The sequence below is a fragment of the Hyperolius riggenbachi genome, chromosome 4 (genome assembly GCF_040937935.1).
Source record: "Hyperolius riggenbachi isolate aHypRig1 chromosome 4, aHypRig1.pri, whole genome shotgun sequence".
Classification (NCBI taxonomy): domain Eukaryota; kingdom Metazoa; phylum Chordata; class Amphibia; order Anura; family Hyperoliidae; genus Hyperolius; species Hyperolius riggenbachi.
Window position 1 is genome coordinate 414028107 of NC_090649.1, and position 14001 is coordinate 414042107.

Consider the following 14001-nt stretch of genomic DNA (forward strand, 5'->3'; position numbering starts at 1 on the left):
TCATAGACAAAGATTGTGAGCTTTGGGGTCCTTGGCATCAGTAATGTTAGAGTGGAAGCAGTTTATCGAACAAATCTGATTGGCTGTTTGACTTCACCCCCTTTTCTAAATTTAAACCCCAGTCACCCAATAACCAACTGTAGCAGGTTTGAGGCCTCTTCCATTAACAGTGTAAGAATGGCAGCAATTTAAATATTACCTTTAATAATCAATAGTTGTATTTTGATTGGGGGCTGTAGGCTCCACCCACTTTCCTGAACGACGAAGCGTGGTAGTGAACTGGAACGCAGTGTGAGGTGTGCCGTGGGACTCATTAAAGCAGACGGCTCCAGGGTAAGTTAACCATCCCTCACCCGCCCACTCAGATGCAGTAATTATCTGGATGAAATCTGAATTAAACCTGTTCGAATTTCATCCAGAGCTCATCTCTATTCCCAGGTAGTAAGGGCTGGTTCACACTTGGCGATTTTTCAGCGCTTAGCTGATCGTCAGCGCACAGCAAAGCACTGCTACTAATGTATCCCTATGGATACATTCACAATGCAGCGGTTGCGATTTCGATCAAACGCGCTACATGCAGCATTTCAGGGGCGATTGCACTATGATTTTTATTCTATTGAACGGGAATCACAAGCGTGAATGGCAGAGCCGATCGCGGGCTAGCGGCGCTCCAGGTGCCGAGTGTGAACTTCTCCTAAGAGATCTGTGCACCATGTTTGGTTGAACTCAATCAAGGGGTTTCGAGTGATGGACAAACAGTTTTTTTTTAATAGGTTTATTTAATTTTTTGTGGACTACGCACTGCTATTAGCGTATATACAAGTTATTCATGATGACTGTTAACTGAGACATAGAACCGTTTATCATATTTTCTCTTTTAACCTCCCTGGCGGTATATTAAAAACCGCCAGGGGGTAGCGCTGCCGTTTTTTGCTTTTCTTTTTCTTTTAAATCATGTAGCTAGCCTAGGGCTCGCTACATGATAGCCGCTGCTCAGCGGCATCCCCCCAGCCCCTCCGATCGCCTCCGGCGATAGGCGATCAGGAAATCCCGTTCAAAGAACGGGATTTCCTGGAGGGCTTTCCCCGTCGCCATGGCGACAGGGTGGGATGACGTCACCGTCATGGACGTCGTGACGTCTAAGGGAGTCCCGATCCACCCCTTAGCGCTGCCTGGCCCTGATAGGCCAGGCAGCGCAGGGGTCTAGGGGGGGGGCTCTACGGCGGCGCGGATAGCGGCGATCGAGCGTGGGGCGGTGGCGATCGGTGTGCTTTAAATTGATATCCATCTTTCCATAGTTACATTGCATTACACAGGGCGACTTTTTCCTAAAGTCAGCAGCTCCATTCAGCAGAATGGAGCTGCTGACACTGGGGAAAGTGTTGTCCTGTGTAATACAAGCAACTATGGAAAGATGCAGATCATTTTAAAGCTCTCTTTCTCCTCTTTCCAATGATCTATAAACCGCCGCCCTACGCCTTTTAGTTTTCGCTATTTTCGTGATTGAAATTGCCGCGGCCGCGATTTCAATCGCGAAAATAGAGAAAACTAAAAGGCGTATGGGCGACGATTTAGGTGTCGCCAGAAAGAGGAGAAAGAGAGCTTTAAAATTATATCCATCTTTCCATAGTTGCATTGTATTACACAGGGCGACTTTTTCCTAAAGTCAGCAGCTCCATTCTGCTAAATGGAGCTGCTGACACTGGGGAAAGTGTTGTCCTGTGTAATACAATGCAACTATGGAAAGATGGATATAATTTTAAAGCTCTCTTTCCCAGAGCGTCCCTGGGACAGCACCCCTCCTCTGAGACTTGTCTCCCCTCCCAATTCTGGACAGGAAGCTATTAAACAAACAAATTTGCATAATGGACAGCAGTACATGTATAAATACAAGCCACTTACAATGATCCTCAGTTGTTTTTCCTGTCCCGGACAGGAGCGGATGGAGGGGTCTCTGTGCTCCCATGTCAGGTGGCAGGTGCAGCGTGTGGGGCAGGCAAGGACGGGCTGAGCAGGGGACTCAGTGTGCTATGCGCCCAGCGTGGTGGAGGCTTCTCCTTGGAGTGCGGAAGTTTTATGGACGGCAGAGCGCTAACCGGAAGTTCCGGCGGAAGCGCGATGACGTCATGTGCAGGCGTCCCACATGACTGGTCACATGATCAGGCCTGATTGCAGGCCCGCAGCGGTGATCATTACAGCGATTGGCTGCTGGACACAGAGGCAGCTGCTGGCAATTAAGGAGGAGGAGGGTAAGATTTAAAAAAGATCTGTTGTTTGTCCATGACTCAATGCTGTTTGGTGGATCATGGAGGACGCCGCAGGCCTTTCCTCACTGCAATCTGCAGGGACTGGCTCTGAACCCTCTCTGGTGAGACATTGTTTGTGTTTTTTCTGCGGAATATGCTGTTTAAGTTACACTGAGGGGACTGACAGTTTTTTTCTTATCTATATATTTCAGCCTAAACTTCCAAAAGCTGACAAAGATAAGGAAAAGGATAAATCATCTCAGTCCACTCTGAGTAAACACTCATCATCCTCCAAAGAAAGACGATGTGCTATCTGCAATAATCGCATATCCTCATCTGCTCCTTCATCTAAGAAATTATGTCAGTATTGTACAGATAAAATTGTCAAGGATGAATCCCCAGTAGTTTTCAAAGACTTAATGGGATGGATGCGCTCGGAGATGTCTTCAGCCATAAAAGAAATTAAGGATTCTGCTATAGCATCACCCACATCAGCTGTAGCAGATCCTATGGAAGACATCCCCCCTTTGGAGGGCACTTCCCCTATGGAGGGCACTTCGGCTATTCCTGATGTCACTGTCCCTATACCTTCCCTATCTGTTCCTAAGAGAAAGAGGGGAGAGGATTCAGAGGAGTCAGAAAATTCTGGGGAGGAGGGTGAAATATCTTCCTTTGAAGAGATTTCCGCTGAGGATACATCTGATAGACCAGACAAAGGGCAGAAATTTGCTTTTTCTCCGGACCTAATGAAGAATCTGTTATCTGATATGCATACGGCTATGGGTATTACAGTTGAACAGAGGACTTTGACACCCTTGGATCAGATGTACGAAGGTTTGTCAGATCCCCAGTCCAGTTTTATCCCAGTTCATTCTTCTCTAAAAATTTATGATTAAGGAGTGGGATGAACCTGAAAAGAGAGCCTTTTGGCCTCGGTCATTAAATCGTAGATACCCGTTTTGTGCGGAGGACCAGAAATTCTGGGGTACATCTCCCAAGCTTGACCCATCTTTTTCCAGGGTGTCAAAGAAAACAGATTTGCAGTTCGAAAATTTTGGAAACTTAAAGGATCCAATTGACAAAAAAGCGGATAATCTCCTCAGAAGAGCATGGGAGTCCTCATCACTAACTTTTAAACCTGCAGTAGCTTCAACAGCAGTGGGTAGGTCCCTGAAATACTGGTTGATGGAAACTCAGGACAAGATTGCTTCTGGTGTTCCTAGGGAGGAGATATTAAAGGACTTTCCAAAACTATTCAATTCCACCAATTATCTCACTGATGCAGCAGATGATACGGTGAAGTTGACAGCCAGGACCACTGCTTTAGTAAATTCTGCTAGACGTGGTATATGGGTAAAGACGTGGCAGGGAGATAACTCTTCCCGCTCTAAATTATGTAGTCTACCTTGTGAGGGGGAATTTCTTTTTGGCTCTAAGTTAGAGCAGACTTTGGAAAGAACTGCTGATGCTAAAAAGAATTTTCCTGTTAAAAGGAGGACCTTTCCACCCAAACGCTCCTTTCGTTCCTCTAAACCTGAACAAGACCCCAAGACTTCATCGAGAAAGAGATGGGGTCCAAGTAGGCCTCAGAAAGCCAAATCAAATTTTGCCCATACCTCCCAGCAAAATAAACAATGACGTCAGGATCCCGGTGGGGGGAAGACTGGCCCATTTTTACGAGCAGTGGCTCCTTCTTCCTCAAAATCTCTGGTTACAGAAAATTGTGTTAGAAGGGTATGCCATAGAATTTCAGTATCCCCCCCCTCGAAGGTTCTGGGTAAATCAAAGGCCAAAGACAGAGATTCAAACAATGGCATTACAAAACGAAGTGACTATGTTACTACAAAAAAGAGTGATCAGAGAGGTCCCATCATGCCAGAGGGGTCAGGGATATTATTCACCGGTCTTTCTTGTAAAAAAGCCTCAGGGGGAGTTCCGCTTCATCCTCAATCTGAAAGGGTTGAACAAGGCCGTAAAATATCGAAGATTCAGGATGGACAATATCACCTCTGTTATAAGTCTGTTACAGAAGGATTGCTTCCTGGCATCATTGGATCTCAAGGACGCCTATCTACACATCCCGATAGAGCTACAGTCTCAGCAGTTCCTAAGGTTTGCCATCAGCATTCAGGAAGAGGTAAGGCACTTCCAGTTTAACGCTTTACCTTTTGGATTAGCCTCGGCTCCTTGGTTGTTCACGAAGGTCATGTCCGAGGTCTTAGCTGTTTTGAGGAAAAGATCTATTAATGTTTTGGCCTACTTGGATGATCTTTTGTTTTGGGGTGACTCAGTAAATTCCTTGAAAATCCAGATTAATTCAGCTCTGGAATTGCTCCAATCTCTAGGATGGCTTATTAATTGGTCTAAATCATCTATTCAACCTAAACAGACTATGGAATATTTAGGTTTTGTTATTTCTACTTGTGATGAGAAAGTGTTTTTGCCTCAGAGAAAGACAACTGCTATTCTTAATACTGTTCTTTCTTTTCAGACCACAGGTGCCATTACGCTAAGAAGGGCTATGTCGGTTCTAGGCCTTCTAACCTCCTCCTTCCCTGCAGTCCAGTGGGGACAACTCCATTCAAGAATACTACAAAATTGGATCCTAAAGAATTGGAACAGAAAGGTGACGTCCTTAGAAAGAAGATTGCTAATTCCTTTCAGAGTAATGGCAGCTCTCAGCTGGTGGCAGAATCCAGTTCGTCTGTCCGAAGGTCGACCGTGGTTTTCTCCAGTCGAAAAAATCATGACAACAGACGCCAGCTCCTGGGGTTGGGGGGCTCATATAGACTCACTACCAGCACAGGGTCAGTGGTCCACTTTGATGAAAGGAAGATCGTCAAACAGCAAAGAGTTACAGGCAGTATGGATGGGCCTACTTCACTTTTGCAATTACATCAGCCACTGTCATGTTCTAGTACGTTCAGACAACGCCAGTGTAGTGGCGTACATCAACAGGCAAGGAGGAACGAAAAGTCATCTTTTATGGTCTCAGACCTCAAAAATCCTATTGTGGGCGGAGAAAAATCTAAAATCCATCAGAGCAGTGCATCTGAGGGGTGTAAACAATTATCTTGCGGATTACCTAAGCAGATCGGCTCTAAAGCAGGACGAGTGGACCCTGAACTCGGAGGTTTTCCAGGAGATCTGCATGACATGGGCACATCCAGAAGTGGATCTATTTGCAAGGAGGAGCAACGCAAGGTGTCAACTCTTTTGTTCCCTATGGCCCCAGGACAGGCCATGGGCGATAGATGCCTTTTCGATAGATTGGAGCATCAGACTAATGTATGCTTTTCCCCCTCTATCCCAGATCCCGAAGGTTCTCAGCAAGATTTGTCGAGACAGGGCTCGATTAATTCTGATAGTTCCATTTTGGCCGAAAAGACCGTGGTTCAGTCTATTACAGAGGTTATCGATCAGTCCTCCGTTGCTTTTACCTCAACGTCCGGATCTATTGCAGCAGGGGCCAGTTTTTCATCCAAATCTTCAGCAGATGCGTCTCTCTGCATGGAACCTGAGTGGAACATTTTGAAGTCTAAGGGGTTTTCAGATGGTCTTTCGGAAACCTTGATTCAAAGTCGAAAGAAAGTGACAAGAGTAATTTATCAGAAGGCCTGGCGAGTCTATAATAGCTGGTGTTTGGAGAGATCTATGAATGTTCATTCATCGACATCAGTTTTAGAATTCCTGCAGGCAGGGTTTGAAAAAGGACTGAGTATTAGTACATTAAAAGTTCAGACAGCGGCAATCAGTGTTTTCCTACAAAGAAGACTAGCCCAGGAGGAGTTCATTCTTCGTTTTTTTCAGGCAATTAAGAGGTTACGTCCAGTGTTGGTTCCGAGAACCCCGTCTTGGGATTTAAACATAGTCTTACAGGCTATGTGTGGTCCTCCCTTTGAACCAATTGACCAAGTTTCGGAAAAATTGTTATCCTTGAAGATGGCATTTCTTCTTGCGATTACTTCGGCAAGAAGGGTAGGAGAGTTACAGGCTTTGTCAATTAAGCCTCCCTACTGTATTATTTCAGAAGACAAGGTTACTTTGAGGCCAGATATTGCCTTCCTTCCAAAAGTAGTTTCAACTTTTCACAGAACTCAGGAGATATTTCTTCCTTCATTTTGTGAGAAACAGTCTAATGAAAAAGAGAAACAGCTTCATTGTCTGGATGTCAGAAGGTGTCTACTTCAATACTTGGAGAGGTCTAAATCATGGAGGAAGACAGATGCTTTGTTCATCCTGTTTGCTGGAAAGAATAGGGGGCTCCGTGCATCAAAGCCAACTATTGCTAGATGGATAAGACAGGCTATTCTAATGACATATCAATCACAGGGTAAGGTCCTTCCAACATCTGTCAAAGCTCATTCTACAAGAAGTGTCGCAACCTCATGGGCAGAGAGGGCTGGAGCTTCCATCGAGCAGATTTGTAGAGCGGCTACCTGGTCCAGCCAAAACACATTTGTAAAACATTACAGACTAAATTTATTATCAAGTGGTGATCTAGCCTTTGGTAGAAAAGTTCTACAGGCAGTAGTCCCACCCTAATGAGAATCTTGTTTATCGTCTCAGAGGAGGGGTGCTGTCCCAGGGACGCTCTGGGAAAGACCACACTTACCTTCGGTAAGGTCTTTTCCAGTAGTCCAGGGGACAGCACCCCTACTTCCCACCCTATGTGGGAAACTATTAAGAACAAATTTTGCAAGCATCGTATGGTGAGTCCGGGTCATCTTTGTTATTACTGAGGATCATTGTAAGTGGCTTGTATTTATACATGTACTGCTGTCCATTATGCAAATTTGTTTGTTTAATAGCTTCCTGTCCAGAATTGGGAGGGGAGACAAGTCTCAGAGGAGGGGTGCTGTCCCCTGGACTACTGGAAAAGACCTTACCGAAGGTAAGTGTGGTCTTTCTCCTCTTTCTGGCGACACCTAAATCGTCGCCCTACACCTTTTAGTTTTCTCTATTTTTGCGATTGAGAAAATAGCGAAAACTAAAAGGCGTAGGGCGGCGGTTTATATATCATTGGAAAGAGGAGAAAGAGAGCTTTAAAATGATATGCATCTTTCCATAGTTTCTGCACTGCTCGGAGTCCCTTTAAGCTTAGTTGAATTTTTTTTTTCCAGTATAAGAAAGTTGTAACCGCTACAGGTTGAAACAGACTGTATATGTTGCAGTAACGCTTTTTTTTTAAATAAAAAAGGAATTACCCTTTAAAATGCTGTCTGCATACTACAGCTAACAGGTTTGTTGTTGTTTTTCCTTGTAAGCAAGTTCAGTCACTTTGACTGCTTTCAGTAAGTGTAGTGCATTTATAATGTGTGGTTACAATATCCTGTAATTACAGATACAATTAATAAAAATGTGATAGAAATAGTTGGCTTTGGTATGGAAAGTCCTCTGTGTTTGTTAGTCTGACCATGTACAACTAAGAATGAGGGCACCAAAGTGAATGGCTGTTGTGGTCTACATTGTCCTGTCCTTACAATGGACCAGTCAGTTTACAAATTATAGAACTGTCATTACAAGCTTTCTGGGTTTAAAGGGGCCAGCTCTGAAGTCATCAACAAGCTCTTATACTTTATTTTCTTGATCCACTGACCTTGGAACAAACATGTAGGTCCCATTTCCAGACACGTAGAACTAAAACCTCATTATGTTTTTGGTTTTTTTTTTTACATCACACAGCAGTAAAGCTACATACACACGTTGAACAAGTGCACAACATGCAAACAACCACTCGCACGACCTGACGTACCGCACGACCTGTATGTCCACACGTCCAGATGGATAAATGACCAACTCCTTTACAGACTGTGCACGATAGCGGAACGACAGACTATACATTGAAAACAAGTACAAGTTGTTTAATAGTTGTTCAAACAACTTGTACACACTGACCAACTGCCTAATGGCAGACGACCGTAGGCCAGCATAGATCTGACAGTTGGATCTGGCACAACTCCTGTTGTTAGTAGCTCGTCAAGTCGTTTGCATGCTTACACACGCCTGATTGTCGTCCAACAGTCTAAAACGGACTAAAGTTGGACAACAATTAGGCAGTTTTGTTGAATGTGTGTACTGGCCTTTAGAATACAAAAGTGCAACAATTGAAAGATAAAGTAAAGGACACCTGAAGTGAGAGGGATATGGAGGCTTCCTTATTTAATTTCCTATTAAACAATACCTGTTGCCTGGTTGTCCTGCTGATCTTCTACCTCTAATAATTTTATCTTATAGACCTTGAATAAGCATGCAGATGAGAGGCTTCTGTCTGAAGTCTGACTAGATTAGCCGCATGCTTGTTTCTGGTGTGAATTAGACACTACTGCAGCCCAGAGGCGTATCTAGAGGGGTGCAGGCATGGCGCATGCCATGGGCGCCACAGCACTAAGGGCGCAATGTCCGCTCCTGTGTTGCACAACCATGCCTGTCCCTGTGCCTCCACGTCACTCAGCCCTCAAATCCGATTGATTCTGTTATCTGGGGAACATGACAGAGAGAGAATAGGAAGAGAGATTTCCCAAAAAGTAACTTCAGCAATATGCCAAGCCAAAAAATACATGCAACCATAACACATGTACACGGGAAAGGATGCTGTTTTTGGAGTGAAAGGGGGCTGTAACCGGAGGGGGGCACAATATCCGTGTTTGCCATAGGCTCTATTACCCAGATACACCCCTGCTGCAGCCAAAGAGATCAGCAGGTCACCAGTCAGTTGGTATTGTTTAAAAGGAAGTAAATATGACAGCCTCCATATCCCTCTCAGTTCAGTTGTCCTTTAAAGCGGTATAAAACCCTGATATAATATTCAAGGTACTTATCCGTTAGCCGGGCGCATCCGGCAGGTGGCGACAAAACTCCACCAGAGTTGCATCTTATCCCTACTATCCATGTCGGCCTGGAGGGGGAATAGTAATAGCGCCACCTGCCGGATGCGCCCGGCTAACGGATAAGTACCATATTCAATAAAAACATGTCTTCCTACTTTTTATATGACATATGGTTATCATATTTGCATTTGTGCTTAAGTATTCTTGTTCATTTAGAAATTACAAGTTCCCAAAGGTACAGTTTTTTGCTTTGAGAGCTGACTTTGCATTTTATTCATAACTGGTTTTATTCATTATGTATTGAAGGCAGAAATGCTTTGAGTGTCTGTGTCCATGAGCTTCTGCACAGTCAGAGAATGTGTCACATTCCTCAGTTGATACAACTATGTAAACACAAGATAACATTATCTCCACTTCGGATGCTTCCAGATTTCTCTGCACTGAACTTTCAAGTCCTGTGTGTAACCTTTTGAATGCTAGTAAAAAAAAAATGCTGGTTGTATATAATATGCTGTAAAAAATATTTTAGAGCAAAGGAGAAATGCTAGGTTTCATTCCGCTTTAAAGCCCATCTTTGGGTAAAGTATAAAAAAGAGAATGTTATACTTGCATCTGCAGGGGAGTGTAACTACATGATTAGGAGTTCCAACCTAAGGCTCCTTTTACACATTGATACCCAAGCAATGATAGACCTATGGGATCACCACATTGATTGTGGCGCGTACAAACGCAGTATTGCATTGCATGCAGTGTGTTATCAGAACTATGTGCGTGTTTATACCGGAAGTGAGGCATACTCGAATGGTACTGTATGCCTTACGTTATGGCAGCACCAACACAGTTAACGTCTGTTGCGTATTTTCAGGAGCATTGTGGTAGGATTCTAGAACAAGAATGGGCAAACTTGGCCCTCCAGCTGTTAAGGAACTACAAGTCCCACTATGCATTGCAGGATTCTTCCAGCCACAGTCATGACTCATAAAGGCAAATGCATTGTGGGACTTGTAGTTCCTTAACAGCTGGAGGGCCAAGTTTGCCCATGCCTGTTCTAGAACAATCGCATTGCAATGGCTAGTAACAAGTAAGAAAGGGACCTAAAAGGTAAAGAACGTTACTGAATAATAGCTGAGCAACAGCTAGTGCTGCTGCTTGCTAATGATTTATGCAGACCTCACGCTCTGACAGAAGTCTGCTTAAAAGCCCAGTTCCAAGAAATAAAAATATATTTTCCTTTTGAGGAATGTAAAAAGCTGAAACTTTTGGGGGTTTTCTCACTGTGATCCTATTGAAAATATTTATTTTACTTCCTGTTTTGGGGACCTTTGTAGAGCTTTAGAGGCTTTAGTATAAAATCTGATGTTCCTTTGGGTGGGGAATAAAGGTCAAAGATTGTTTACTACAAAAAATACATTTGTTGCCATGTCTCACTTTCTGCCATATTTTGGAAGTGATGACAATTCCCACAGCTGGGGACACAGAACAAGAATAAAATGCCAACAGGATATATTCTAACCCCACCACACCATCCACAGCTAATTTTATTTCCTGGGACTCCGCTTATAAAGTAATTGGATTTGGGTAGTGTAGGGAGGGGGGTGAATGCTTCTGTAAAGGTTTTGCTGCTATGTAAATGTCTCCCGGTGAGACAGCAGGCCTCTTCTGTAAGATGGCGTTCCTGTGACAGTCCCTGTCCGGTCATCCTAGTGAATTCTGTATGTGAAAAGAGGTGGAATAAAAAAAGGGTTCAGCTTTCAGTAGAGCTCTGCGTAAAGCAATTTTTGGAGGAGCGGTAGATTATAGGAAGACATTATAAAAATGACAATGCCCAATGTAAAAGACCTGTTTCTAAAGGTCACCATACATAGAAGTCAAGTATAGCCCATTTACACATATCTTCACTTCTAGAATGGAAAAGTAACCAGTTGGGAAGTGATCTATTGAACAAATTGCAAATTGATCTGATAAGTCTGATCAAACAGAGCCCTCTTCTCGACAGATGTCTGCTTGTTTGTCATGTAGGTCAGTGTCCCATCTGCCACCCACATCTGCGATTCTGGTGCAATTAAAATGCATTTGAATGGCAATGGTTGTAACACCACTTGACATGTGGTGGCGTTACCATGTAGTGAAAATCGGTCTCATGTTGCGTCTGAGCACAGCAACAGCCGTGTTTCCATGCAATTTCATAAGGGAGGAGTCTGTCTGCTGCCCGTGTCGAGTGCTAGAAAGTGCCTCTGGCCGGTGGACAAGGAGCAGCTGACAGGCAGTGAATTTAACGCCTGTCAGATATAGGTTGTTTTTTTTTTTTTTTTAGTGATTCTTGAAAGGGCCAAGAAACCTAGGTGAGAAGTAGGTAAAGACCAGGAGCCCAATGGTGCAGTTTTGTCAGGTAAAGGGAGGATGTATTTTAAAATACTAAAATAGAACACACATTGGGTCCCTCCATCCTACACATTACGCCTGTCAAATGCTCATGGAAGAGAAGCTTTTTCTTGAATTTTTTCATTTTATTTTCGTAGCCAAGCCACTTGGAAGTGGCAGAATATTCTTATCAGTTTTTCAGAAAATTCAGTGGTATAGAATAGATTGTCAATTTCTTGATTTATAGACCCAAGTAATTCTTGGGAGTTTTCGAGAATTTTTGTTTATTTTCTCTATTGGGGAAAATCTAGCAATTGTGACACACTGGTGAGATGTGGCAAAAATTACTATTAGACAAACAATTCTTGTATCAATGTTTTTTTCAATTAGATTGTGTGTGACCATCTTAAAGTGTACCTGAGCTGAGATAGTATAAAAGTTTTATACATACCTGCGAAAAAGTGCGCACTCTATGTATCTTTCCGACAGCCGCCGGCGAGATACATAGAGGACGCACTTTTTTTGCGCAGACTGACCACAACTGGCTGAAGTTACGGGACCCGGTACCGATGAGGGCGATGACTGAGGACGGTGGCGTGGGAGTGATCCGTGTACATGGGGCTGGAGGAAGCCCCAGGTATGTATAAAACGTTTATATCATCCCAGCTCTGGTTTCTTTTAAGGCAAATCAAAATTCTGTTAGTCGTATATTTCTAAATTTACCTGCTACCAATTGAAGAAAATAATCGTTTTGGTAAGTGGCAATAAAAAGATTACAATCCAATTCAATAAATTTGATTTGAATCTGCTACGAGTGCGTGGTGTACGGCTAACCATAGTGTTTGGTGACCTGCTATGATTTTACAGATGCTTGTCACATACTGCAGGCATTGCTTATGCTGGGCAGTTATGTATGGTCGGGGGGGGGGGGGGAAGTTTTCAGTCATTGAACTGTTTGCAATCTTTTGTTCCTTTTTAGATCCGAATATGGCTACACATCCCAGCTGTTATGCAGCACATTATACCATTTAGGACCTATGTTATAAGGTAGGAATCTGTCACTAAACGTATTGATTGTTGTTGTTCTCATTTCAATCATTCAAAAGTGTAGCTCTTTTCATAGCAAAGATATGCATTGTGACCCGTAAATGCTTCTTCTAGCACTTTTGTATATGAAGGTTGCATTGAATATACTCTGTGCTGCTCTCCTGCTTACCTGAGCTGTTGGCCAGGGATGTTGTGACATACAAATACAGTGGTGTGAAAAACTATTTGCCCCCTTCCTGATTTCTTATTCTTTTGCATGTTTGTCACACTTAAATGTTTCTGCTCATCAAAAACCGTTAACTATTAGTCAAATAATAACAATAACATAATTGAACACAAAATGCAGTTTTAAATGATGATTTTTATTATTTAGTGAGAAAAAAAACTCAAAACCTACATGGCTCTGTGCGAAAAAGAAATTGCCCCCTGAACCTAATAACTGGTTGGGCCACCCTTAGCAGCAATAACTGCAATCAAGTGTTTGTGATAACTTGCAACGAGTCTTTTACAGCACTCTGGAGGAATTTTGGCCCACTCAACTTTGCAGAATTGTTGTAATTCAGCTTTATTTGAGGGTTTTCTAGCATGAACCGCCTTTTTAAGGTCATGCCACAACATCTCAATAGGATTCAGGTCAGGACTTTGACTAGGCCACTCCAAAGTCTTCATTTTGTTTTTCTTCAGCCATTCAGAGGTGAATTTGCTGGTGTGTTTTGGGTCATTGCCCTGCTGCAGCACCCAAGATCGCTTCAGCTTGAGTTGAGGAACAGATGGCCGGACATTCTCCTTCAGGATTTTTTTGGTAGACAGTAGAATTCATGGTTCCATCTATCACAGCAAGCCTTCCAGGTCCTGAAGCAGCAAAACAACCCCAGACCATCACACTACCACCACCATATTTTACTGTTGGTATGATGTTCTTTTGCTGAAATGCTGTTACTTCTACGCCAGATGTAACGGGACACGCACCTTCAAAAAAGTTCAACTTTTGTCTCGTCGGTCCACAAGGTATTTTCCCCAAAGTCTTGGCAATCATTGAGATGTTTTTTTTTAGCAAAATTGAGACGAGCCTTAATGTTGTTTTTGCTTAAAAGTGGTTTGCGCCTTGGATATCTGCCATGCAGGCCGTTTTTGCCCAGTCTCTTTCTTATGGTGGAGTGGTGAACACTGACCTTAATTGAGGCAAGTGAGGCCTGCAGTTCTTTAGATGTTGTCCTGGGGTCTTTTGTGGCCTCTCGGATGAGTTTTCTCTGCGCTCTTGGAGTAATTTTGGTCGGCCGGCCGGCCACTCCTGGGAAGGTTCATCACTGTTCCATGTTTTTGCCATTTGTGGATAATGGCTCTCACTGTGGTTTGTTGGAGTCCCAAAGCTTTAGAAATGGCTTTATAACCTTTACCAGACTGATGGATCTCAATTACAGTACTTTTGTTCTCATTTTTTCCTGAATTTCTTTGGATCTTGGCATGATGTCTAGCTTTTGAGGTGCTTTTGGTCTACTTCTCTGTGTCAGATAGCT

General features: G+C 43.3%; 1 protein-coding gene across 5 annotated transcripts in view; it reads left to right on the plus strand.

The window, feature by feature from the left end:
• USP34 (ubiquitin specific peptidase 34) overlaps window positions 1–14001 on the plus strand; it is a 240088-nt gene that overhangs the window by 84207 nt on the left and 141880 nt on the right. For all 5 annotated transcript variants that reach the window (XM_068232384.1, XM_068232385.1, XM_068232387.1 and 2 more), the window contains exon 6: window positions 12417–12484. In XM_068232384.1, the coding sequence (XP_068088485.1) occupies window positions 12417–12484 (68 nt within the window). The remainder of the gene's footprint in view (window positions 1–12416; window positions 12485–14001) is intronic.